Source organism: Apium graveolens, chromosome 1 (assembly GCF_009905375.1).
Source record: "Apium graveolens cultivar Ventura chromosome 1, ASM990537v1, whole genome shotgun sequence".
Taxonomy (NCBI): Eukaryota; Viridiplantae; Streptophyta; class Magnoliopsida; order Apiales; family Apiaceae; genus Apium; species Apium graveolens.
The window spans coordinates 24,913,740-24,937,444 of NC_133647.1; the positions used below are offsets into that span (position 1 = coordinate 24,913,740).

General features: G+C 38.5%; 1 protein-coding gene across 1 annotated transcript in view; it reads left to right on the forward strand.

The window, feature by feature from the left end:
• Positions 1-1,661: 1,661 nt before the first annotated feature.
• The window catches only part of LOC141659699 (uncharacterized), a 69,867-nt gene continuing 47,823 nt past the window's right edge, over positions 1,662-23,705 (forward strand). The window contains exons 1-3 of the mRNA XM_074466641.1: positions 1,662-1,743; positions 18,228-18,472; positions 18,549-18,982. Coding sequence (XP_074322742.1) covers positions 1,662-1,743; positions 18,228-18,472; positions 18,549-18,982 — 761 coding nt within the window. The remainder of the gene's footprint in view (positions 1,744-18,227; positions 18,473-18,548; positions 18,983-23,705) is intronic.

Genomic DNA, 23,705 nt, shown 5'->3' on the forward strand with positions numbered 1-23,705 from the left:
ATTAAGGGACTAATTACACTCCTAATAAAAATATTTGGCCCCAATTTTTATAATTTTTGGGTATTAATAATGAATTTTTAAATATCCAATAAATACAAAATTAATGCTAAAATTCCCAAAAATTATGAATATTACAAGAAGCAAAGAAAAATGATGTATAATAATTTCATGATCATATAAAAATAAAAATGTGATTTTTGTGGGCCTTTTGGCACCAAGGGGTCTGGAAAAGTCGTTTTTCGCGAAAAAGGTAAATTTGTAAAACGTCTAGGGGTTCAGAATAGCGATATGGTATAGGTCGTTTTTGGCAAAACAGGGTCAATGATTTTGTTTGAAATACGGGCTTTTAAAACACTGTTTGAGCTATACGGGGTTTAATATAAAACATATAACTTACGATAAAACACTCAATAAATATCCAAATCACATTCGGATCAAAACAGACAACACGTAGCACATAGCAATTAGGGTTTAATGACTCAACACATTTAATTACATAATAATACACATAATTTATCTTTATTATAATATAATTCTAGCATAATTTATCTTTATTATAATATAATTCTAGCATAATTTTCTCGGTCGTTACACTGAACCTTGATAGATGTGTAGAAGGGTGAGCTCACAATGCGATTGTTGGATCAGGATGTAACTTTTAATGTATTCAATGCCATGAAATTCCCTACTGAAAATGAGGAGTGCTTAAAGGTGGAGTTGGTCGATTCTGTGATTACTTCAGAACTTGATCAATTGTTAAGGTCTGACGTCTTAGAAAAGGCCTTGTTGGGGAATTCTGATAGCGAAGATGATGAAGGTGATGAGCAATTGCAATTTCTAAATGCTTCTCCCTGGAAAAGGAAGATGGAAATGCCTTTTGAATCTCTTGGAATGGAGGAGCTGAACAAATCTCCCCAGCGCCTCAAGCCATCTATTGAGGAAGCTCCTTCACTTAAGCTTAAACCATAACCTCAACACTTAAGGTATGTTTTTTGGGTGAGGAATCTACATTGCCTGTTATTATTACGTCTGACCTTTCAGGTAGTGATGAGGAAAAACTCTTGACAATTCTTAGAGAGTTCAAATTGGAAATTGGATGGACGATAGCAGATATCAAGGGAATCAGCCATTCTTATTGTTTGCATAAAATTCTGATAGAGGAAGGTAGTAAGCCTACTGTTGAGCAACAAAGAAGGATAAATCCTATCATAAAAGAAGTTATGAAGAAGGAAATTTTTAAGTGGCTGGATGCAGGGATCATCTATCCGATTTTTGACAGTTCTTGGGTGAGTCCAGTTCAGTGTATACCAAAAAAGGGAGGTATCACCGTTGTTTCTAATGAGTAGAGTGAACTCATTCCTACTTGAACAGTCACGAGGTGGAGAGTTTGCATGGACTACAGGAAGCTGAACAAGGCCACGAGAAAGGATCACTTACCTCTGCCTTTTATCGATCAGATGCTTGACAGATTGGCTGGGCATGAGTACTACTGTCTTCTGGATGGCTATTCATGCTATAATCAGATTTTCATTGCCCCGGAAGATCAGGAAAAGAATATTTTCACTTGTCCATTTGGAACTTTCGTCTTTAGGAGAGTTTCCTTTGGTTTATGTGGGGTACCGGCCACATTTCAGAGATGTATGATGGCTATTTTCTCTGACATGATTGGTCAGAATGTGAAGGTGTTTATGGACGACTTCTCTGTGTTTGCCGATTCATTTGATGAGTTTTTGCAGAATCTTGGTGATATTCTTAAAAGGTGTGTTAACACCAACTTGGTTCTCAACTGGGAGAAATGTCACTTTATGGTGCGACAGGGCATTATTCTTGGTCACAAGGTCTCTAGTAAGGGTCTTGAGGTGGACAAATCCAAAGTAGGTGTAATAACCCCAATTTTTGAAAATTTTTGAAACCCTTATGAATAGTGATTTTGCAGATTATGCTGAATAAGAAAACTTTTCATACCACACTATGTAGGGGTTCTTTTATTGATCTTCTGAGATATTATTAGTACTCTGTGTGGTATATAAGTGTATGTAAAGATTGTCAGAATCCAAATCCGAACACTTTGATTTTTCCCGAAAATCCACCAGATATCGAAAGAATTGAGTATAAGGTAACAGGATAAAAATGATTTAAATTCAAGGATTTTAATAGAGGATCATAAAAGGAATATAATGTATTGAGAAAGGTTAAGGGAACCCAAGTAATAAGATCCCGGGTATGATCCCTCAAACGATAAACGAGAACGAAAGTTAAGCGAACCGTATAACAGATCAGTGGTCATTAGGCAAGCAATTAGGAGTTAATCAAGGAGGATAGGGATGATGATGTCATCAAACCAACAATAAGAGGACAAGTGTGGAGGGGTGACATCACATGATGACATAAGCATGACATAAGGGAAGGAATTGTTGGATGCTTGTGAGCCACACAATATTTACCATGGTAATAACCTAATTAACAAGCAAAACAAACACAAAAATCAAAAGCAACCAAAACAAAAACATTTTCTTCTTCCCTCACTCTTTGCTCTCGGCTTTTCCATGAAAAGCAAAGGAGAAAATTTCAAAAATCAAGCTACACACCTTCATAATTCAAGAGGTTTGTTTCTTTAGCTTCCATAATTCATAACTAAGATGAGCCATAAGTTTAAGCTCAAGATTCCATGTTTAACATAGCTAATCAATTCATCAAAGTTCTTGGTGAATAGTGTTTTCAAGAAACTAACTTTGTGTTTTCTTATGTTTTCTTCAAGATCCAAGCTTAGTAAAGATAGTTAGTGGTTATTCAAGGCTTCCTAAGTGATTCTCCACTCTCCAAGGAAGGTATAACCCCTCCAAACCCTAACTTTACTTTGAGTATTAGGTTTGGTTTTGTTTATTATAGTTCATGAGAGCATGATTCTTGTATGTTTAGAGTTTGGATGGAATTATAATGATTTTGGGTTATAAATCTTGGTTGTTGGTTGATGAACCTTAAGTATAATTAGTAGCTCTTGTTTGAGATTGAATAAGTTGGAAAAATCATGAGGTTATGGACTGAGTTAGTAAGGTTTGGATGAAGTTTGGTGGTATTGGTGGTTATGGGTTGATTTGTGGTTGATTGGAGTAGTTTAAAATTTGGTAATCGCGTAAACATAGCCGTCGTAATGTCCGATTTACTTTAAGACTGTTCTGTTCTTAACAATCAGGACCCGTGAACTCACTGCTAGGTTTTGACCATTGCCATGATTAGATAGTTCATTTTACGAGCTTCGTTTTGATATGTGGTTTGTTTGAATCCGATGTACGCTTTAGAAGAAACGAACGTTTTAAGTAACGGCGTTTCGCGACCGAACCATTACCCCTCGCCTTACTTTGAAACCTTTGTTAAGGACCTTAAATGACTAATTGGGGTATGAAACATTTATGTAAAGTGGATTAGGCAGTTGGTAAGGTACTCGCGAAAGAATCGCCTTAAAACCCTTAATGGTTAATTTATTAAAAATGGTGGAGCCGAGGGTACTCGAGCGACTTAAGAGAATCAGTAAGCGCAAAGCGAGCGTTAGAGTCTAATTTGGTTAAAGTATAGATTTACAAGTGACTTTGGTTTAATTCCAACTTCTATGTTGTTCATAGGTTACCAGACTCGCCCCAAGCCATTTATAACCCCCAGTCGCTCAGGCAAGTTTTCTATCCGTATAACTGTTGTTGTGATGTATATGTGTATATGCATGATCTTGTGATAAATGCATATTTGTTATTAGCAAATTCTTGCGATATATTGTAGCATGTGATATGGTATATATGCATGCATGTTTCGTATTCTTGATTTATATATCTGTTGGTTCAAATGCTTATTAGTTGCATAATACCTATGCTAGAGATAAGCAGTAATTTCGTATACCCTGAGTATAGGGGACCCAAAGGTGAACCCTTTTCTAAAACCGGGAGTAGATGTTCCCGAGTATATGATATATATATATATATATATATATATATATATATATATATATTTATATTTATATATATTGATATAGTTTTCAAAACTATTAATCGAATAAGGTTTATTCGATAAGTTTATATTATTTTGAATATTCATTCGAGGACTTATGACTCAGTTTATATTATTTCAAATATTCATTTCGGGGCTTATAACTCTGTTTATTTTATTAATGAATATTATTTTGAATACTCATTCGGAGACTTATGACTCCGTTTATTTTATTAATGAATATTATTTTGAATATTCATTCGAGGACTTATGACTCCGATTATTTACTAAGTAATATTCTTTATTTTATTAAAGAATAATGTTTCGATAATCAAACTTATTTTTTTGATTATTCAAATAAAGATAGTACTTTCGTATAAGTGTATCTTTGGTTATTTAATACCCATTTCAAGTATGAGTTTAACACTTCTACTTCGATTATTTTTATAGAGATTATCCTTTTTGGGAATATTATTTAAATAATAATATTCAGATATTTTCTAATATATCGGGACTGATTTATTTTAATAAATCAAAACATTCTTAAAAATGTTTTCGAGTCTTCAAAATGACTTTTAAAGTTTAGAGCGGATCGCAAAACTCGATTTAAAATTTAAGATCTCCGTTTTTGAAGGGGACTTGAATACTCGTTCAAAAATCTAAAGGATCCGGCTCTGGGGTGTGTTTTATATTCGTAACGAGGTTGCTGTTTTGATAAATGAATTGATTACTTACCCAACATTCGGGAAGTAAGTCCATCTAATTGAGTCGGCATAAGCGACAGGCCGGGGTACGGTCTATCAAAGTGTCAGTGGCTGGGTGGCAGTCCATCAACGCGTAAGAGGCCGAGTGGCGGTCCAGCACAAGGTCCTTATGTGGCCAGGGTGATGACCGGTGGGGGATTCATCCATCTACTAGTAGAAAAGGTTACTTATTGGTATCTTTGCCTGATCAGCAAGATATCAGGTTTATGCCAAGGTTTTCTCCTTTCCAAATTCATTGGATCTTGCAACTCTGTTTATAATTTTCATAACAGGGGTTTTCAAGGAGTGTATGAAATGTATATATATATAGGTGTGTATATATATATCAGGACTTAATGAAGTATCTCGTAACTTTATTATTTATAATGATATTTCAAAGATTGAATCTATTCAAGTCTTATCTTGTAGTCTCATCAGTGTGATGAACTTTTGAAACTAATTATAACTTGAACGGTGGTAGTTCAAGTAGTATTCGGAAAAGATATAAGTATATTGGAGTATCTTGTAACTTCATCTTTTAAACTTATATCTAGTTAATGATTATCTTATGCATGACAAAGATTTTTAGAAAAACGTTGAGACAAGGTTGGATATATGAGATCACCTTGCAACGATATTTTTATACAGTTATAAATTGGAACTCTGTGTATATTATATATGTCAGAGGATTTCAAAGATTTTGAAAAGTATATATGTATATATACTGAATATTTTGCGACTTGGTCGCGTTAAGATACCAGCTTGGTTCATTTCTTCGTGACCAAGACTTTCATGAGTACTATGAGAATGCTCATATATTGTTAATCATTATACATATTATTTTGGTGGGCTTGTTGCTCACCCTTGCTTTATTCTTTCATCACACAACAACAGATATAAAAGATGAACAGGACCAAGCTCCCAATTCGCGAGCGGATAGGAAACGTTCCGCAGTTTCCTATAGGCGTTGATGTCGCTGTAGCTGAGGTAGGAACTACCAATATGCTAGGATTTCAACTTTTGATGTACCAGACTTATGTATCTTTATTAATTGTAATAATGGCAAAGAAATGTAAATCTATTCAGAAACCCTTTTAAGGTGTAATGGCATAGAATTTTGGAATAAAATGACTCGTGTTATTTTTGGATATTCATCTCTGAGACTATAACTTATGGTGTGTGTGTTTAATGTGGGGTCACAGTACAGAGTAGTTGATTGTTTATTAAGATTGGGTGTTATTAAGGGAAATGGAAATTGTGACGACCCGGATCCTCGACCCCGGATTTGGGGGTGTTACAGAAATGGTATTAGAGCTAAGCGTTATAAACCTCAGAGATGATGTGACGTTAAGAGAATAAGTTCACTAAGATAATAAGAACTCCTGCCAAGTTCATAGTCGGGCTACCTAACGTAGTACTGACAGTTAAAACCCTTATGGGAACCCTTATAAATATCGTGATAGAAGCGTAGTTCGTTATCGTATTTGGTAGCAGGACTCCGAACCCTGAGGATGAGGAGCAACAGTGTGATGATGTAAAGTGTAAGACCGGTGGCTCGATACCCAGAAAGGGAGACGCCAGGTATGAAATATATCCCAATATTGAGGTGACTGTTGAGATAAACAACAAAAGTAAATAAGGAATTATTAAGAAGATGTTCACGTTGAACACGACCAATATCTTCCAGAACATCCTTGTTATCGTTACCAAATTGGGCAAGAAAAGCGGATAACCGTTGATATCTTTTGGAGGCCATATTGATTGACCTCATTTTGAATACAGATGTTATTGTGAAATTAGGCATATACTATCGAGGTGGGAATGATTGAATAAGACACCCTTATCAGGGATATATGACTTGATTTATCCATGGAAGGATGCATGTACCTTTTTAAAGGTGGAATTAAGGATAGAACATCGGTAACTTAAAACGAATCCTAGGGGAATGCATAAAGGTTGGCATTTCAACCTTAATAGGGATAGTATGAGTTTTGACAGTATGAATTGGAAAGGATTAAGGTAATAACAACCTTTAAGAATCAGTGAAGAAATTTTTTTCAGAAGTATATAGACAATGATTCTGGTATTAATAAATGGTATCTTGATATGCCCTGTATCTAGGGAATACAGGAGGAACGATTCAAGGATAACCTTAGAGGTTTTACAAGGAGAAAGGTAATATTCAAAATTCTCAAGAATAGAAATGTTGAGAAAGGAAATGTGACGTAATTATAATGATGCCAAGTGGGGCACGTGTTAAACCACGAGATAAAAGATGTTCTAAGTATGATTGAGAGTCAGTCATGGCAGTGATTAACCTCTAAAGACTGAGGCAATAACTTATGGAAAAATGGTGATATTTTTTTTTACTCATCAGATTTTAAGGAAAACATCTTCACATAAGCTGTGATTGAAATGAGGTAGAAAATTTATTTGGAGGTGGTTAAAATGACATTGACTGTAAGGAAATTTTACTATCAGGAAAGGCCAAAGAGGTGGCCGACACTTTAAAGGTAAGAGGATAATTATAGGCGCTTGTGCCAAAGGAATACAGTGATGATGGTTAAAGCTATGAAGGTTGTATTATGGTTTGGAAGATTGACATTCCTTCTGATGACTGTGCAATACACAACCATAATAGTAGTTGGTAAAGGTTTAATTCGTGTAATCGCCATGAGCGGGCTATCTATCTCAGAAGATACTATCCTGAGATAAGCCAGGACCATGTTTCAAAAAGGACTAGACGAACCCTTTAGTTAAGTCTTCTATTTAAGGCATACGATTAAGAATGGTATTAACATGCTATCGTTGCTTTGACTGGAACTCTTCTGCAATTTTATCTACTTCATGTCATGAAAGTACGTCAGAGTTTGGAGTGTTCTTCATGAATTATGATTGGTGATTATGTTAACTCCTTAGAAGTATTCTATACGACATGTATGGACTCCGTATGGTTAGATATTAAGATTTCATGGAAAGTGAATGACGACAGTAGGTCAGTGGTGGACCATAGTAATGCATCAATGATTCTGCGAGTAATGAGCTGATTACAACCATGAGAGTTGTATTGGAATGGATGTTGAGATTGAGTACCACTAATCGGGTCGTGGTAGTGTATAAGTTATCATTGATAGACTAATCAAGTAGAATATCTACCTATTGAATATTTATTCCCTCTTATGAAAAGAGAGTCGTATTACTATATGAGGAAGGTTGCGGTGCACACATAGAATTCTAGTAACGATGCTGTCTAGAATGAGATCCCAGATTCGATTTTCGATATCGAGGGAGTTTCAAAGGTGATTGTGTATAAGCTCGAGGAAGAGCATGGGTCCATAGAATGATGGACGGAATAGCAAAAATATTTAGGCATGTGAAATACGATGCTATAATACTTAATGTTGATATAAATACATATATGTTTTGTTCTCCTATGACAAACCTCTATAGTTCAGAGGTAGATTCCAAGCCAGATATTTTATGGCAATAAAAAAAAAAATTTACGAATATACAATTCTCTTCAGTTCGTTCTTTTCTCTTCTTTTCATTTCATGTAAGCTGAGAAGAACAACCCTTCCAGAAGGGGAGGTATTGCCGAATGACTATCTATCTGTGTGATAGAAGCCTAGTAGGATACCATCTATTGTTTAATTGCTTGTCAAGTACTAAAGGCTGGCCACCTTCTGTACTAACTATGCAATAGAACAAGTGTTCATGATCATAGTGATCTCTCAATAAATTCTTTTACTTCTATATGAAGGACCAAGCTTTCGAAGATGGAGGCAGCTAGAAAGGAAGTGGTACCAAGTATGGTGGTATTCCGATTCTAACGCGTTAGTGATACTAAGGTTGACGTGGTTATTAGAAGGTTATAGAACGCTATCAAACAAAAGTGTAACCAGTATAGTATTATGTACGGAAGATAGTAACGCTTACGAATTAGAAAAGAATGAGTATCGAGAAGCGGGAGCTGTAATGCTAGAAGCTATGATGAGAGCCGGTGTAATAGACTTGAAAGAATTTGGAATGATCACTTAACGCGGATTGAGTTTTCTCACGATAATAGATCGTATGTTAGGTATCGAGATGTCATCTTATGAGATCTTTGAGGGAAGACAATGTCGATCCCCCTTATGTTAGGATGAAGTTGTAGAGCGCAAGATGCTCGGACCAGCAGTGGTCCAAAGGACCAAGGATATAATAGATTTAATCAGAGGATGGCTGGTAGTAGCCCAAGATGGACATAAGAAGTATGTTGATTTGACACGAAAGGACAAAGAATAGGAAGTAGGGAACCTAGTGTTTTTAAAGGTATCCCCTTAGAAACCCTTGGAAAGGATTGATGAGATTCGGAAAGAAAGGAAAGCTAAGTCCACAATTTGTCGGACCCTTGGATATACTAAACCATATTGGGAAGTTAGCATACGAGCTAGCCCTACCCCCGAACCTTTAGCAAGTTCATAACGTGTTTCATGTATCAATGTTAAGGAAGTGTAATTCGGATGCCAGATAAATAGGGGCATATGAGCGCATAGACATGCAACCCGACGTAACCTATATGGAGCAACCAGGAAGGGTTATAGAGTGAAAAGGAACAAGTGCTTAGGAGAAGGGTTATCAAACTAGGCAGAGTTTGGTGGTAGGACCACAATGTGGGAAAATTTACTCGAGAGTTAGAAAGTGCAATGCTAAGAGAGTATCCCTATTCATTTTCTATCTGATTCCGGGACGGAATCTTTTTAAGGAGGGGAGACTGTAATAACCCCAATTTTTGGAAATATTTGAAACCCTTATGAATAGTGATTTTGCAGATTATGCTGAAGAAGAAAACTTTTCATACTACACTATGTAGGGGTTCTTTTATTGATCTTCTGAGATATTATTAGTACTCTATGTAGTATATAAGTGTATGTAAAGATCGTCAGAATCCAAATCCGAACACTTTGATTTTTCCCGAAAATCCACCAGATGTCGAAAGAATTGAGTATAAGGTAACAGGATAAAAAGGATTTAAATTCAAGGATTTTAATATAGGATCATAAAAGGAATATAATGTATTGAGAAAGGTTAAGGGAACCCAAGTAATAAGATCCCGGGTATGATCCCTCAAACGATAAACGAGAACGAAAGTAAAGCGAACCGTATAATAGATCAGCGGTCATTAGGCAAGCAATTAGGAGTTAATCAAGGAGGTTAGGGATGATGATATCATCAAACCAACAAGATGAGGACAAGTGTGGAGGGGTGACATCACATGATGACATAAGCATGACATAAGGGAAGGAATTGTTGGATGATTGTGAGCCACACAATATTTACCATGGTAACAACCTAATTAACAAGCAAAACAAACACAAAAATCAAAAGCAACCAAAACAAAAACATTTTCTTCTTCCCCCACTCTTTGCTCTCGGCTTTTCCATGAAAAGCAAAGGAGAAATTTCAAAAATCAAGCTACACACCTTCATAATTCAAGAGGTTTGTTTCTTTAGCTTCCATAATTCATAACTAAGATGAGCCATAAGTTTAAGCTCAAGATTCCATGTTTAACATAGCTAATCAATTCATCAAAGTTCTTGGTGAGTAGTGTTTTCAAGAAACTAACTTTGTGTTTTCTTATGTTTTCTTCAATATCCAAGCTTAGTAAAGATAGTTAGTGGTTATTCAAGGCTTCCTACGTGATTCTCCACTCTCCAAGGAAGGTATAACCCCTCCAAACCCTAACTTTACTTTGAGTATTAGGTTTGGTTTTATTTGTTATAGTTCATGAGAGTATGATTCTTGTATGTTTAGAGTTTGGATGGAATTATAATGATTTTGGGTTATAAATCTTGGTTGTTGGTTGATGAACCTTAAGTATAATTAGTAGCTCTTGTTTGAGATTGAATAAGTTGGAAAAATCATGAGGTTATGGACTGAGTTAGTAAGGTTTGGATGAAGTTTGGTGGTATTGGTGGTTATGGGTTGATTTGTGGTTGATTTGTGGTTGATTGTAGTAGTTTAAAATTTGGTAATCGCGTAAACATAGCCGTCGTAATGTCTGATTTACTTTAAGACTGTTTTGTTCTTAACAATCAGGACCCGTGAACTCACTGCTAGGTTTTGACCATTGCCATGATTAGATAGTTCATGTTACGAGCTTCGTTTTGATATGTGGTTCGTTCGAATCCGATGTACGGTTTAGGAGAAACGACCGTTTTAAGTAACGGCGTTTCGCGACCGAACCATTACCCCTCACCTTACTTTGAAACCTTTGTTAAGGACCTTAAATGACTAATTGGGGTATGAAACATTTATGTAAAGTGGATTAGGCAGTTGATAAGGTACTCGTGAAAGAATCGCCTTAAAACCCTTAATGGTTAATTTATTAAAAATGGTTGAGCCGAGGGTACTCGAGCGACTTAAGAGAATCAGAAAGCGCAAAGCGAGCGTTAGAGTCTAATTTGGTTAAAGTATAGATTTACAAGTGACTTTGGTTTAATTCCAACTCACATGTTGTTTATAGGTTACCAGACTCGCCCCAAGCCATTTATAACCCCCAGTCGCTCAGGCAAGTTTTCTACCCGTATAACTGTTGTTGTGATGTATATGTGTATATGCATGATCTTGTGATAAATGCATATTTGTTATTAGCAAATTCTTGTGATATATTGTAGCATGTGATATGGTATATATGCATGCCTATTTCGTATTCTTGATTTATATATCTGTTGGTTCAAATGCTTATTAGTTGCATAATACCTATGCTAGAGATAAGCAGTAGTTGCGTATACCCTGAGTATAGGGGACCCAAAGGTGAACCCTTTTCTAAAACCGGGAGTAGATGTTCCCGAGTATATGATATATATATATATATATATATATATTGATATAGTTTTCAAAACTAATAATCGAATAAGGTTTATTCGATAAGTTTATATTATTTAATGAATATTATTTTGAATATTCATTCGAGGACTTATGACTCAGTTTATATTATTTCAAATATTCATTCCGGGGCTTATAACTCTGTTTATTTTATTAATGAATATTATTTTGAATACTCATTCGGAGACTTATGACTCCGTTTATTTTATTAATGAATATTATTTTGAATATTCATTCGAGGACTTATGACTCCGATTATTTACTAAGTAATATTCTTTATTTTATTAAAGAATAATGTTTCGATAATCAAACTTATTTTTTTGATTATTCAAATAAAGATAGTACTTTCGTATAAGTATATCTTTGGTTATTTAATACCCATTTCAAGTATGAGTTTAACACTTCTACTTCGATTATTTTTATAGAGATTATCCTTTTTGGGAATATTATTTAAATAATAATATTCAGATATTTTCTAATATATTGGGACTGATTTATTTTAATAAATCAGCAGTACCCCAAACATTCTTAAAAATGTTTTAAAGTCTTCAAAATGACTTTTAAAGTTTAGAGCGGATCCCAAAACTCGTTTTAAAATTTAAGATCTCCCTTTTTGAAGGGGACTTGAATACTCGTTCAAAAATCTAAAGGATCCGGCTCTGGGGTGTATTTTATATTCGCAACGAGGTTGCTGTTTTGATAAATGAATTGATTACTTACCCAACGTTCAGGAAGTAAGTCCATCTAATTGAGTCGGCATAAGCGACAGGCCGGGGTACGGTCTATCAAAGTGTCAGTGGCTGGGTGGCAGTCCATCAACGCGTAAGAGGCCGGGTGGCGGTCCAGCACAAGGTCCTTATGTGGCCAGGGTGATGACCGGTGGGGGATTCATCCATCTACTAGTAGAAAAGGTTACTTATTGGTATCTTTGCCTGATCAGCAAGATATCAGGTTTATGCCAAGGTTTTCTCCTTTCCAAATTCATTGGATATTGCAACTCTGTTTATAATTTTCATAACAGGGGTTTTCAAGGAGTGTATGAAATGTATATATATATAGGTGTGTATATATATCAGGACTTAATGAAGTATCTCGTAACTTCATTATTTATAATGATATTTCAAAGATTGAATCTATTCAAGTCTTATCTTGTAGTCTCATCAGTGTGATGAACTTTTGAAACTAATTATAACTTAAACGGTGGTAGTTCAAGTAGTATTCAGAAAAGATATAAGTATATTGGAGTATCTTGTAACTTCATCTTTTAAACTTATATCTAGTTAATGATTATCTTATACATGACAAAGATTTTCAGAAAAACGTTGAGACAAGGTTGGATATATGAGATCACCTTGCAACGATATTTTTATACAGTTATAAACTGGAACTTTGTGTATATTATACATGTCAGAGGATTTCAAAGATTGTGAAAAGTATATATGTATATATACTGAATATTTTGCGACTTGGTCGCGTTAAGATATCAGCTTGGTTCATTTCTTCTTGACCAAGACTTTCATGAGTACTATGAGAATGCTCATATATTGTTAATCATTATACATATTATTTTGGTGGGCTTGTTGCTCACCCTTGCTTTCTTCTTTCATCACACAACAACAGATAGAAAAGATGAACAGGACCAAGCTCCCAATTCGTGAGCGGATAGGAAATATTCCGCAGTTTCCTATAGGCGTTGATGTCGTTGTAGCTGAGGTAGGAACTAACAATAGGCTAGGATTTCCACTTTTTATGTACCAGACTTATGTATCTTTATTAATTGTAATAATGGAAAAGAAATGTAAATCTATTCAGAAACCCTTTTAAGGTGTAATGGCATAGAATTTTGGAATAAAATGACTCGTGTTATTTTGATATTGATCTCTGAGACTATAACTTGTGGTGTGTGTGTTTAATGTGGGGTCACAGTACAGAGTAGTTGATTGTTTATTAAGATTGAGTGTTATTAAGGGAAATGGAACTCGTGATGACCCGGATCCCCGATCCCGGATTTGGGGGTGTTACAGTAGGGATCATCCAAAATCTATCTCCATAAATTTCTGTTAAGGGAGTTCGCAGCTTTCTTGGTCATGTGGGCTTCTATAGGCGGTTCATCAAGGACTTGTTAAAAATTTCTAAACCTTTGTGTAATCTTCTTGAGAAGGATGTCCTGTTCAAGTTTGATGACGAGTTCCTAACTGCTTTTGAGTCCTTGAAGATGAGTTTAATCATGGCACCTGTCATAACTACACCTGATTGGAATGAACCTTTTGAGATGATGTACGATGCAAGTGACTCTGCAGTTGGAGCAGTTCTTGGGCAGAGAAAGAACAACATATTTCATGTGGTCTACTATGCTGGTAAGACCCTAAATGGTGCTCAACTGAATTACACTACTACTGAGAAAGAACTTATGGCTATTGTCTACGATTTTAAAAAGTTTCGATCTTATCTGCTTGGGATGAAGGTGACAGTTTTCAGTGATCACGCTATAATTCGATATCTCGTCTCGAAGAAAGACTCGAAGCCTAGATTGATCAGATGGATTCTTTTACTTCAGGAGTTTGAATTGGAGATCAAGGACAGAAAAGCTACTGAGAATTAAGTTGTTGATCATCTCTCTCGTTTGGAAGATCCGAGTGCAACTTCACTGGATAAGACATTGATAAATGAGTCTTTTCCCGATGAGCAGTTGTTTGGAGTGCAAGAGGAAGAACCGTGGATTGCAGACATTGTGAACTACCTTGTGAGTAATATTATGCCTCCCGACTTGTCGTATGCTCAAAGGAAGAAGTTTCTTTATAAGGTGAAGTGGTACATGTGGGATGAACCATATCTGTTTAGGCAAGGAGCTGACCAAATCAGGAGGAGATGTATTACGTACAGCGAAACCGGGGGGGATCTTGCGAGACTGTCATTCAACTGTTTATAAAGGCAACTACGGTGGAGAGAAGACAGCAACTCGAGTCCTTCAAGCGGGATTCTTCTGGCCTACATTGTTTAAGGATGCGCATCAATTTGTTTTGAAGTGTGATCGATGCCAGCATGTGGGTAATATGTCCAAGAGGGATGAGATGCCTCTTAATATGCTTCTCAAGGTTGAACTCTTCGATGTGTGGGGAATAGAATTCATGGGGCCGTTTGTCTCATCTTGCAATAATCAATATATCTTACTGGTGGTCGATTATGTGTCGCAATGGGTTAAAGTCAAGGCTTTGCCTACAAATGATATGAAGATAATTGTTATGGATAAAAAGCTAAGGTTACTACTTGCTGTATTTAATACTAAGATTCGGGAGCTCAAGGCCTTTAATGGCTGCTCTCGTACTTCGTAGCTTAATTCTGCCTTTACGAGATGCCTACGTATCTCTGTGAATTAGAGAATCAAGCCAAAAAACGTAGTTCTGATTGGTGGGGGTGAGACCCCTTATATAGATGTGGGAGTCCTTGAATTGGACTTGGTATAGGAGACTTGGTGGACAAGCCTCTGAATTAGGATAGACTTAGGAGTCCTAGGAAGTAGGAAGCTGATTCCTTATCCTTTTAGGTCCCCTTGAGGCTAATCTATAAGGATTTATATCCTTACCGGGACTCTTCTCAATAGCTGATTTTTCCCTTATTAATTAATTACGAAATTAATTAATAATTAGGGCTTTTGGGCCTTTTTTATTCCATCAGGCCTGATCTGGTCCATCAGGCTTAACCTTTCTGGTCTGAGTTTCATATATCTTTTTATTGGGCCTAGCAGCCCACAGCTTGTACAATTAATGCAGTATTTAATTATACAATCATAATTTATTTATCCCTATCATTTGCCCCCCAACTTTTGGGAAACATTGAATAGGTTTCGCAGAAGTTAAGTCTATTTGTTCCCTTACAGGGTTTCGTTTTTCCGTAAAGTGTGGAGCAACCTACACATTTACAACGAATTTTTCCTTTTATTTAGGAATTATTTTGATTTCCAGGAATTTTTCCCTTATTTCCGGGATTTTTCCCTAATTTCTGGAATTTTCCCTAATTTTTCTGGGTTTTTTCCCTAATTTTTCTGGGATTTATCCTTAATTTCTGGATTTTTCCCTTAATTTCTGGATTTTTCCCTTAATTTCTGGGATTTATCCTTAATTTCTGGAATTTTCCCTTAATTTCTGGGATTTATCCTTAATTTCTGGATTTTTCCCTAATTTCTGGGATTTATCCTTAATTTCTGGATTTTTCCCTTAATTTCTGGATTTTTCCCTTAATTTCTGGGATTTATCCTTAATTTCTGGATTTATTCCTTATTTCTGAAAACATTAACATTTTTCAGAAACTATTTAAGGAATTTCCTTATTTTTTGTAATTTTCCAGGATTTTTTCTTCCTTTTTTCTTCCTTTTCTCTCTCTTTTTTTTTTTTATACAATTTTCGACCAGGAATCCATTCGACCAGGATCCTAGTCGAATTAGCCTTTGTTGTGCCTTGGTCGAAGGGAATTCGAGGAGGATACATTCGATCTCACTTCCTGGTCGAATTTCGACCAGGATTTTTGCTTTGTTTTTTAATATATTTTTTTTTATTTTTTTATTTTTTTGAGCAGAAATTTTCGACTAGGAATTTTCGTCCCTTTCGGTCAGGATTCCTGTGTTTCTGACCGAATTAACCACCTTTCTTGCCTTGGTCGAGGCTATTTCGAGCAGGATTGGTTCGGCCAGGATTCCTTCGTATTTCTTGGTCGAACGGGTCTAAATCCTGATCGAATTAAGTCTGGTTTTGAGCCTTGATCGAATTCTATTCGACCTTAAGCATTTCGATCAGGAATTCTTATGATTTCTGGTTGAGCTGGGTCAAGAAGCAGGGTTAAAAATTATTCCGGTATTTTCGACCAAGAATTTTGGTCAGAATTTTTTCTTGACCGAATTAGCCCCTTTTTTCAGCCCTGGTCGAAGGAAATTCTACCTCAATTCATTCGACTAGGATTTTAAGGCAAGTCCTGATCGAATTGGGCAAAGGGTACCAACTTTTTATTTCTAACTTTCCTGGGCCTCTATCTTGGGCCATCCCTTTTTCTGATTAGATTTTCTTGGGCCAACCCTTTAGTGGGTTTTAATCCTGGGCCCATTCCCTAATAAATCTGGGTTTTCCTTTTTGGGCCTTTGATTTTCAACTAAATGGGCCCTTTTTCTGGGCTAGTTTTATTGGGCTAATCTTTGGGCCCTCTGTTTTTAACTGGGCTTTTCTTTCACCCCTCTTAAAAAGGTATTTGGGCCTCAAACATGGCTTTTATACCTGGGCCTTAGTTCTGGGCCTTTATCTTTAAGCCCAAATTCCAGGTTCTTCTAAGGTTTTTCTGGATTCTTCTAGAATCTTTTAAAAATTAAAATTTTTCACTTGGTTTTTCCAGGAACTTCTTGGATAGTTCCAGAACCTTCTAAGCTTTGGGCCCAAATGGGCTTTTTAAGGCCCATTATCCCCCTTCCTTGGCTATATAAAGGTGGGGTGAGAGTTTGATTTCTCCACACCTCTCATTTCACCTCTCTACTCATTCTACAACTTCTCCTCATCCTTCCTCCAACTTTCTAACCTTTCCTCTCTCAAATCCCCTCCTTTAGTTTTCCAACCTCTCCTTCCTAGCTTTACTAATGGCTGACAAGAGTTCTGAGAGGGCGGCCAAGATAGCCTCGGCTTCAAAACGAGGTAAGGATATCGAGATCCGTTCTTCATATATGTCTTTAATCGATATGATTAACACTAGGGGGGATGAATATCCCTCCACTGCACATCTCGACTCTTTTAATCATTGTAATACTTGGCACAACATAGATTTCAATAAACTAAATGCTCGTTATAACGTCCTTCCTCCCCTTAGATTAGTTCCAGTCTCTGGTGGTGATCGTACTTGCCACTGGAGACCCGATACTCTCTTCATTTACACAGATGCCCTTAATGCTGGGCTTAGGTTTCCTTTTCACCCCTTTATTCCTCATCTTTTGGCTGATTTACAAATCAACCCGTGTCAGCTTCCTCCAAACGCCTGGAGGAACATTCTATATTTTATGGTCTGCTGTCTTAGGGAGGGCTTTCCTCTTTCTGTAGCTGTTTTTAGGAAAGTCTTTCAGTGTTACAATAGTTCTTCCAGCATCTGCGGCTGGGTCTATGTCAAGCAAAGGCCCAAAAGCAAACATATTTTTAACAGTGCCTCTATTCCTGATAATAATCAAAATTGGAGGAATAGTTTCGTCGGGTTACGTTGGGAGAATGGTGACTGGGGCACACTTTTTCGATCTTCCTTTGGGAAGGTCAGTGATGGTAGCCTCAAATCCATTCACTTAACTCCTGAAGAAACTATTATTTATAATGGGCTTACTCAGGATGATGGCACGACCACCAGCTGGACTCTCTTAGAGGAGTTTTCCCTGATTCATGTGGGACTATCCTCTGTTTCTCAACAGGGTATTTTTCTTCCCTTCTCAATTTTACTTCATTTCATGCATTATTAACTTCACTTATTTTGTCCTTTGCTTTGTTTCAGCTGCTAAGGAGATTAACGAGGACAATGGTCCTTTGGTTGAGGAAACAGCTAGGATGAAGAAAGCTCGGCTCGCAGGGCTAGACACCCGGGGAAAGGCCACGGAGCCTATCTTTTTGAAGAAGCACAAAGAGCCTATAGGGGAGGCCTCAACTGAAGGAGCTGGAGGCCATGGTACTCCTATCACTGCTGCTGCCCCTACTGCTGCTGCCACAGGCGCCTTTCAGCCTCTCTGGGGATTCCGCCGAGGGGACACCGTAGTTGGTTCCACGAAACATGCTTGGGATTGGTCTTACCATAGCGTGACCCCCAAGGATTTTACTGATGTGGTGGCCACCCCTGATCTTGAGAGGATCAAGCTCATGGGAGCTCAGTCTCTGGCTTCGGTATGCCTTCTCTTTTTTGAACTTATTTTTCGTTCTTGTAGCATTGCCTTATACTTTGTTAATTGCTTTGTTTCAGTCTAACGCCTATTTTCAAGGCGCTGTGAGGCAAGCCGAATCATGGAAGCGGGCTTCTGATAAGGCCGATAATGCCCTCAGGAGGCAACAGAAGAAGTATGCTACCCTGGAGAAGAAGCTCAAGCGCAAGGAGGAAGAACTCGGAGAGTCTAACGCCGAGCTGGTGGTACTTCGGGCGGAGAAGGATAAAGCTATAGACAACTATCTGGACTCGGAGGAGTTTGCCCAATCCATGAGGATTAGGGATGATTCAGTCTTTCCCGAGTTTTTTAGGACTGGTTGGGACACGGCCCTTGGGACCGTGAACGAGGCTTGTCCTGATATTAACCCGGCGGACTACATCTGCCCTGATGACGAGGCTTTGCTACAGAGGTTTCGTACCCGAGTAGTTGTCTCGGACCATGTTCCTCAGGATCCACTCCTTCCTCCTCCCGAGTCTTCTTCCAGACCTGCTGAGGACGACAGCTCTTCCTCCTCCTCCGAGATGACAGAGACATCCAGCGAGAGTGGAGAGGACGATGATATGGATGCCGAGGGTACTTCAGCTCCTTAGAGCTTTTTCAGCCCTGCGTGGCTTTTTTTATTTTCGAGACTTTATTTATCAAACTTTTGTAACATCTATCAGATCTATTTCATTTATCACCTTTTATGCTTGCATCCATGCATTTGATTTTTATTTGTTAGGCCACAAACATACTTTGAAGAACATATGAATTTCATAAAATTGTCTGGGATTCGTCCCTTACACAAGTCTTAATAAATTTCGTAATAAAACTAAAACATATAAATCCTAAGCAAGCAAAGCTTCAAGGTGCTTTTCAACCTACTCGCCATCCTGACGAGTGAGAATCGTATCCGGCTTCCCTACACATAGTAAACCTTCAGGTTTTGTGCATGCCAAGTTCTCGGGACTTCAAAACCATCCATAGTCTCTAGCTTGTAGGTTCCTCTACCTTGAACACTCTTGACTCTGTACGGCCCTTCCCAATTCGGGGCAAGCTTCCCTTTTGTCCTACACCAGATGCTTCTATCTTCCTCAAGATTAGATCGCCTTGTTTAAAAAACCTTTCTTTAACCCTTAGGTTGTAGTAGAATGAAGCTTTTTTCTGATATTCTACTATCTTTGCATGTGCTTTATCTCGCACTTCATCAATTAAATCCAGGGCTAATCTCTGCCCTTCCTCATTTTCTTTCTCATCGAAAGCCTGAATCCTTGGAGAGGAATGTGATATCTCCACGGGAACTACTGCTTCCGCCCCATATGCCAACATGAAAGGAGTTGCATCTGTCGTGACTCTACAAGTAGTCCTGTAGGCCCATAATATTGGAAGTATCTCATCTACCCAATTATTTCTTGACTTCTCGATCCTCTTCTTTAGTCCATCCAGGATTATCCGATTTGCTACCTCTGCTTGTCCATTGGCTTGCGGGTGAGCCACAGAGGTGAATCGTAACTCGATTTCATTTTCTTCACAATACTTCTTGAATTCCTCATTGTTGAATTGTGTTCCATTGTCAGTGACAAGGATACGGGGAATTCCATATCGGCACATAATGTTTTCCCACAGGAATTGTGCAACATGCTTAGTAGTGATTTTGGCCAAGGGTTTGGCTTCAATCCACTTGGTGAAATAATCAATGGCTACAATCAGAAATTTCCTTTGTGCCGTGGCCATAGGAAAAGGCCCCAGAATATCCATCCCCCACATGGCAAAGGGAATAGGCGAGTTGATAGAGGTCAGCATCTCAGGGGGTTATCTAACAATTGGTGCATGCTTCTGACAGCGGTCACACTTCTTTACATATTCTTTGGCATCAGCCATCATTTCTGGCCAATAGAAGCCTAAACGAGTTATCTTATGAGCCAAGGCCCTGCCCCCCAAGTGTTGCCCACAAATACCTCCATGCACTTCCTCAAGAGCTAAGCGTGCCTCATCGGGCCTGAGACACCTCAAGTAAGGAACCACGAAAGATCTTTTATATAGAATCCCATCTATCAAAGAGTACCTTAGTGCTCGAACAGCTAACTTCCGTGCCTCAATTGCATCGCTTGGCAACCAACCGGTCTGAATGTGAGCCTTGATGGGATCAATCCATGACGTCCCCAAGCCTACGGGAGCCACAAGCTTAACATCTATGCTTCGTGTCTTCAAAACACGGAAGTACACACTTCCTGAACTTTCTTCAATCTCAGATGAAGCAAACTTTGATAGCGCATCTGCTTTAGCATTTTCTTCCCTTGGAATGTGTTCAACATGGCATTCATTAAATTGGGTCATCACAGCCCTTACTAGGCGAACATACTTAGCCATCGTATCATCCCTTGCTTCAAATTCTCCCTTTACCTGGGATATGATCAACTTCGAGTCTCCACGGACCTTTAAGTTTTTGACTCTAAGTGTCCCAGCTAGACCAAGGCCAGCAATCAGGGCTTCATACTCTGCCTCATTGTTTGTGGTTGGGAAGTCTAGCTTCATGGCATACTCAATTAAGAATCCATCAGGGCTTTGCAAAACCAACCCTGCTCCACTGGAATTTGTTTTTGATGCTCCATCAAAATAGAGAACCCAATATTCTTTCTCCTTGTCCCCATTGTCGACTCCCTTGTCTTGAGGTATGGTATCTTCCTGCCCCCCGACTTCTTGGTTGGGTATGGTACATTCCACCACGAAGTTAGCTAGTGCCTGGGCTTTTATGGCCATACGTGGCTTATACTTGAGATCGAACTCTCCCAACTCTATTGCCCACTTAACCAGTCTCCCACTTGCCTTGGGACTATGAATGATATTTCTCAGTGGCTGATTTGTTAGCACTTCAATTTGGTGAGCTTGAAAATAAGGACGCAGCTTTCTTGAAGCCATTACCAAGGCTAAAGCGAATTTCTCAATGGCTGAATAATTCAACTCAGCACCATGCAAAATTTTGCTGACATAGTATACGGGTTTCTGGACTTTCAGTTCCTCCTTAACCAACACCGCGCTCAAGGCGCTTTCTGAAACAGCCAAGTACAAGAATAAAACTTCACCCAGAACTGGCTTGGCCAACAACGGGGCCTGGCCCATATACTTCTTTAACTCTTCAAATGCCTTCTGATTTTCCTCACTCCATACAAAGTCTTTAATGTTCTTTAATGACTTGAAGAATGACAAGCACTTGTCTCCTGACTTGGAGATGAATCGTCCTAGCGCAGCAACCCTTCCTGTGAGTTTCTGAACATCCTTGACAGTTTTTGGGGGTTCCATGTCCAGGATTGCCTTTATTTTATCGGGGTTAGCCTCAATTCCCCTCTTTGAGACCATCAATCCCAAGAATTTTCCAGATCCTACTCCGAAAGCACACTTCGTAGGATTCAACATCATCTTGTGGTACCTCAGGACCTCAAAAGCTTCCCTCAAATGGGTTATATGATCAGTCTTTACTAGACTCTTGACTAGCATGTCATCAACATAGACTTCCATAGTCTTCCCAATAAAATCCTTAAAAATTTTATTCACCAACCTTTGATAGGTGGCTCCTGCATTCTTGAGACCAAACGCCATAACAAGATAACAATAAATACCAAAGTCAGTGATAAATGATACCTTTGGAATGTCATCCTTATGCATTTTGATCTGGTTGTATCCGCTAAACCCATCCATGAAACTCAGCATCTCATGTCCAGCGGTGGCATCAATCAAAGTATCAATTCTAGGCAGCGGAAAACAGTCTTTGGGGCATGCATCATTCAGATCGGTGAAGTCTATACACATCATCCACTTTCCATTAGCCTTCTTCACCATTACAGGGTTTGCTAACCACTCCGGAAATTGAATCTCCTCAATGAAACCAGCCTCTAAGAGCTTTTCCACTTCCTGCTTTATAGCCTCTTGTCTTTCCGGGGCAAAATTTCTTTTCTTTTGTTTCACTGTCTTCCGGCTTGGATCCACGTTTAACTTGTGAGTAATTAACTCCGGGTCTATGCCTGGCATATCAGCTGCTGACCATGCAAACACATCACTATTTTCTTGCAAAAATTTCACTAACTTCCCTCTAAGGGGCTCCTCTAATGTGGCTCCAATGAAAGTCATCCTCTCAGGATTCTTGGGATCTAAAGGAACCGAAACCAATTCTTCTGCTGGCCTTCCTCTATTCTCATCATTTTCTCGAACATCCATATCTTCAATAGGAAGAACCTGCCCCCCGACTCCATCTGCCCTCAAAGAGGCCACATAACAGCTTCTAGCCATTTTTTGATCCCCTCTCTCTTCTCCAATCCCGTTTCGGGTGGGAAACTTCATGACTGAATGGTAGGAAGAGGGGACTGCCTTGAAGGCATGTATCCCTGTTCTCCCCATGATAGCATTATAAGTTGAACTAGCCTTTACCACTACGAAATCCAGCATCTGCGTTGCTTGCCTTGGCTCCGTACCTATGGTGGTTGGCAACTTGATTATCCCTTCCACAGGACATTCTACTCCAGCAAATCCATATATCGGCATGTCGGTTGGTGTTAACTGGGAGTCGTTATACCCCATCCTTAGAAAGGTGTCGTGGAGCAAGATATCCACAGAAGCACCATTATCCACAAGGACCCTCTTAACCGGGCTATTTCCTATTATCGGTGTTATGACCAGCGGGTCGTCATGGGGAAACTTCACACCCTCTAGGTCGGAATCATCAAAAGCCAATGTTACTTCTGTCCTGGCCCTCTTCGGGGCTTCTCCAACAATATGCATAACCTCTCTAGTATATGCCTTTCTGGAATTTTTGGACAATCCAGCAGCAGTTGGACCTCCAAAGATCGTGTTTATCACAGGCCCTCGAGGTCTCGGCCCTCCATAAATGGTGTTTATAACTGGTCCTCTAGGTTGGGGATTCCGCCCCTGATCATCTTGGTCCCTCCTACGATCTTCAAAGTTCTTCCTTCCATTATTATTTCTGTCTCCTCCATCTCCAGTATACTTGTTCAATCTTCCTTTTCGAATCAAAAACTCAATTTCATCTTTCAACTGTCTACACTCATCGGTGTCATGGCCAACATCTTTGTGAAACCTGCAATACTTGCCCTTATCTAGCTTGGCGGGATCAGCCTTCAAGGGCTTAGGCCAGCGAATATCTCTGTCTTTCTCAATCTCCATCAAAATCTGACTTCTGGGAGCATTCAGCTTAGCGTATTCAG